The sequence below is a fragment of the Sinocyclocheilus rhinocerous genome, unplaced genomic scaffold (genome assembly GCF_001515625.1).
Source record: "Sinocyclocheilus rhinocerous isolate Xijiao unplaced genomic scaffold, SAMN03320098_v1.1 scaffold1327, whole genome shotgun sequence".
NCBI classification, from domain to species: domain Eukaryota; kingdom Metazoa; phylum Chordata; class Actinopteri; order Cypriniformes; family Cyprinidae; genus Sinocyclocheilus; species Sinocyclocheilus rhinocerous.
In genome coordinates this window covers 304,034-308,842 of record NW_015660879.1, presented here as the reverse complement: position 1 = coordinate 308,842, position 4,809 = coordinate 304,034, and the positions used below count along the sequence as shown (strand labels likewise).

Here is a 4,809-nt window from a genome sequence, read left to right as displayed (position 1 = left end):
GGCTGGATTAAACTTCAAAAGGCAATGATGTCATTGAATAAATATGAGCGCTGCACTTTCAAGTCAAAATGCGGCGCGGATGTCTTTATTTGAATGTATCTGAAGGCAACCGGCTGTCCTCAGAAACGTGTCGTTGGCATTTTAATTTCATTTGACCTATAATTCCTGATAAAGCAGTGTTTATGAGCGCGGAGCTGCTTTGTGTACAGCCGTTAACGGGGAAACCACAGTATTTAAGCGCTAAAGCGCCACCTCGCGGCAGAGAATTAATTTGCATTTCCAACAAGCCTTTCTCTGTGATTATGGTCAGATCAATGCAAATATCAACTCATGTTTTTACGCAGCAAACACAGAGTTGTAAATGAGAAAGAAGTTAATAAAAGGAATTTTGTAATGGTTTAATGGAAACTATACGAATTTCTGTGATGGTTTCTATTGTTTTTTTCAGCAGGGTAATGATACCCATACTGTGCTGCACATTATTGGCAATATTGAGCTGAAGCTTGACTTTGCAAATTTAAAATCGCAAATCAAATTGCAATCGCAATATCTGTCAAAAAAAATCGCAATTTGATATTTTCCCCCAAATCGCACAGCCCTACCGTGGTATTGTTTTTTTCTTAGCATTTTTGTGCTTTTTGTCAATTCCCAATTCTGTCTCACACATTTTACCATTTTAAGTATACATTTTTCTCATGTTAGCCTGGGATGCTGATTGACATAATGCGAAAAAATGTAGTTGTCGTGTGACGTTTAAAAAAAAAATTCAGTGTCAGTAGCATTTTTGCCAGACTTGTTGAAATGGTTGGCGAGAAGTTCAAACTGCTGGTTTTTATTTACTTTCTCATCTTAACTTTGTAAAAATTTATATAAATAAATTTCACACAATGCATATTGACATGGTTTATTACCACTTTTTATGTAATGATTATATATGATGGATTTACATATTTTTAGGATCTGGCACATGGGTAAATGTTTCCAAGAAAGTTTTGTCACTTTTACTTTGCAAAAAAGTGGAAATGTGTTCATTTTAATAAAAATCCACCTCAAAGATTTAAAAGTGCCTGTAGTACCCTCATTCTTTATTACTTAAATGTCTTCAAAGTGACACATAGAGCTAAATGCCCAGGGTTGGATCCCTCTCAAGAAGTGTAATGGTACAAGATGAGCAAGACTTTTGAAATAAAAAGGAAATTTAGTCAAAATTGCACATTGAGTCACAGCCGGCACAACTATATGGTCTCAGGGTTCATGTAACATGCTGTATTTAAAGCAACAAGACAAGTGTGTCAGGCATTATTAATCAGTTTCCTGCACTGGTATCCTACAAGTTTGAGCTTTAATCCCACAATGCATTCTTCTGAATGTACAATCCCACAGAGATGCATGGCATATGTGTTATAATTTGTGTGTGGCGTAATGAACTGATGAAAAAACGAGGCAAGAGGGATGGATTAAGGGACGTATGGGAGGTCTCAGAGTTGCGTTGCGTCCCAGAAAAGCAACACATCTTCTTAATTGAGTGTTTTTTATTCCCATACGATCATCCACAGCTATGAGAAGCCCAAAAAACACCATTCTAGATAAGCATTTCAGCAGCTTTTCGTCAGTAAAGTGGCCATAACTTATTTCTTGGTGATTTTTGTGAGTGTGCGTGTGAAAAAGAGGCTGTTTGTTTGTTAAAAAGGGAAGAAGTAGAGCAGGATTCCACAATAACTGAATGTACAGCGCTTTGCTCGTGTGTGTACGAATATGTCAGTGTGTTAGTGTTTAGTGTCTCGGAGCATTGCTTCATCGTGTTGATTTACAGTTGGGCCTTGTGTGTTATCTGTTTTAAATCACAGCTTGGGCCATGAGCTGGCCAATCTCCAACCCACCATTCTCAAATTCAGCCCATTATACTGGGTGGAACCTGTTGGAACAAGGAAAGTGAGAGAGAAGGGAAAAAAGAGAAATGAGGGTGCCGATGGGGTGGTGGTATTGTTTCTTTTAGCCTTGTAAAGCACTTTGGTCAACACCAGTTGTTTTTAAATGTGCTATACAAATAAACTTGTATTGTATTGTATTGTATTTTCTTAGCGTTCATGTGCTTTTTGTCGTAATTCCCAATTGATGTAATTTTGGCTCATACCTCTCGTTTTATACCATTTTAAGTATGCATTTTTCTCATGCGGACTCTGGATGCTGATTTGTGTAATGCGAAATGCAAGTTGTCGTGTGTGTTTTTAAAAATTCAATGTCGGTTGCCTTCTTTGCCGGTCAACCTTGTTGAAATGGCCGACGGGAACTCCAAACTGCTGGTTTTCATTTACATTCTCTCTCCGTGAATTAAAGGGTTGCGTCAACGACACACTGCAGTGCTCGGAGGAACTGCCTATTTACATTTCTCACAATTTTCTGGGATAATATTTACCAGTTTTATGGCCCGAACACTAAGTTAAATCAGTTGTTGCTTGTTCTGGGTTGTCAGAAATTGTGGAGAACAGCCGGCTGCTTTTGGAAACTTCACTCAGGACAGCAAAAGCAAACAGGAAGCAGAATCTGTACACAGATGAGGACGTTTGCTGCAGCTGCTCTGTCCCTCTCCTCTGTTCTCCTTGTCACTCTGTAATGGCTTCTGTGAAGTGCTTTTTGTCCATGTCTGTCAGCTCTGAGGTCATTTATGTGCTGTAATGTATTCATAAAAAATGGCAAAACTTACTTTTAACAGATGTTTGAAATATAAACACTTTCTCTTTTGGGGAAAATACCCCACAGTTTTATCATCTGTCAGGTGAAAAAGTCAGATCAGAAAAGTATGGCTAGAAAAGTAATAGTTTCTTTTTTCCATTCTGTTTTGTTTTATTATTAATATAGTTTTAGCCATTCAAAAGCTTAGGGTCAGTACAAATTTTTTTTTGTAATGTTTTTGAAAATTGTCTCTTATGCTCACCAAGGCTGCATTTATCTAATTAAAAATACAGTAAGAACAGCAATATTATGAAATATTATTACAATTTTCAGCATCATTACTCCAGCTTTCAGTTTTACATGATCCTACCGAAGTCATTCTAATATGCTGATTTGGTGCTCAAGAAACATTTCTTATTTTATAACTCTTGAAAATGTTTGTGCCGCTTAATATTTTCACGGAAACTGGAATTTTTTCAGCATCTTTTGATGATCAGTCCAATGTATACAGAGTTGTGCAGAGAGTAAAGAGAGAGAAGGACACAATAAATTGTATTAATAAATAAATATTTACATACATCTATTTATTTATTTATTTAATCATTTATTTCATGACCTTTTCAGTATTCAGAATACAAACGTGCACACAGCTAAGCAGTGACGGTGTGTCTTTTTCCATCCCTATATAGCACAAAAAGGAATTCTTCACCTCTCCCCAGATGTGTATCAAGAAATGGAAGCGAGCCGGAATAAGGGAGTCCCCGGTGCCCCTGGAAACTACATGACACCCAAAGACATTGATCAAGGGTCCACAGGGCCATTCTACACCCCGTCGGTGGGCAGCACCGCAACGATTGCACGAGAGCTGCTGCTAAGCGGGACGTCGCCCACCGCTGAGGCCCTGATCCTGAAGGGAAAAGCACCTGCTTTGGCCTGTGGCTCCATCCAGCCTTCCCAGCAGCTGGAGTACTTAGCTCACATTCAAGGCTTCCAGGTATGGAATAAATGAAGTGATTTTGCAGATCTGTTTATCTCTCGCGCTCGCTGTCCACTGCTAGCTCTACCCAGAGAACCAGACCTCAAATTTCATAACATCTTTTGCGGAGCCTAAACTTGATCTGCTTGGCTTGCACTGTTTGTCCATCTGGATGAGACTGCGGAAATGTGGAAGTGTCTGCTTCTGTCATTGATGTTTCTGCAGTCCAGGGAAGTCATTTCTCACAGTTACGTTTCCCTTTTCCTGTCTGTATACCATTGCAGGCAAGGGATAACAACCTGTCCTTAGATGATTAGTCTTCCACAGCTCTGTTTGTCGTAGGGCTGCATAATTATGACAAATAATAAAAGTTGAATTTTATATATGGAGAAGCTGCACTTTATATTCTATGTCTAGGCTAACACGCAATAAGAATAGCCTGCTGTCCCATTGTGAGAATGACTGGATCTGCGCTATATCTTACATTTTTTTGATCATGTACATGCACTTTTTAATGCCTTGCAAAAATAAGAAATAAAATAACTTTATTTGTTGTACATGTAGCGTCTACTACAGCGGATCTAAATATTTATAATTAATTATAACTAGTTATGATTAAGTATTCATATTTCCTTATGAGCTGATCCGCTACATACACATTACCATTCAAAAGTTTAAGTTTGGTAAGATTTTTCTATGCTTTTTGAAACAAGTCTCTTGGTTTTACCAAGGCTGCATTTATTTGATTAAAAATACAAATAATAATACAAATAATATTGTGAAATATTATTTTTAATTTTAAAATAACAGTTTACTTTTTTAATGTATTTTTGAAACCGATTGAAACTTTATAAAAGTCTTTACCTTCACTTTTGATCAATTTATGCATCCTTGGTAAATAAAAGTATTGATTTCTCCCAAAAAAAGTAAAAATCTTACTGACCCCAAACTTTTGAACAGTGTATTTATGTGTTAAAAATACAACATATAACAATAAAAGTAAACCGTATATTTAAGCATTTTTTAGTAACTATATATATATATATATATATATATTTACTAAAAAATGCTTAAATATACGGTTTACTTTTATTGTTATATGTTGTATTTTTAACACATAAATACACTGTTCAAAAGTTTGGGGTCAGTAAGATTTTTAC

At 36.6% G+C, this 4,809-nt stretch overlaps 1 protein-coding gene across 1 annotated transcript in view; it reads left to right on the top strand.

The window, feature by feature from the left end:
* The window catches only part of LOC107725690 (double-stranded RNA-binding protein Staufen homolog 2-like), a 141,436-nt gene that overhangs the window by 69,309 nt on the left and 67,318 nt on the right, over positions 1-4,809 (top strand). The window contains exon 15 of the mRNA XM_016535062.1: positions 3,363-3,667. Within this exon, the coding sequence (XP_016390548.1) occupies positions 3,363-3,667 (305 nt within the window). The remainder of the gene's footprint in view (positions 1-3,362; positions 3,668-4,809) is intronic.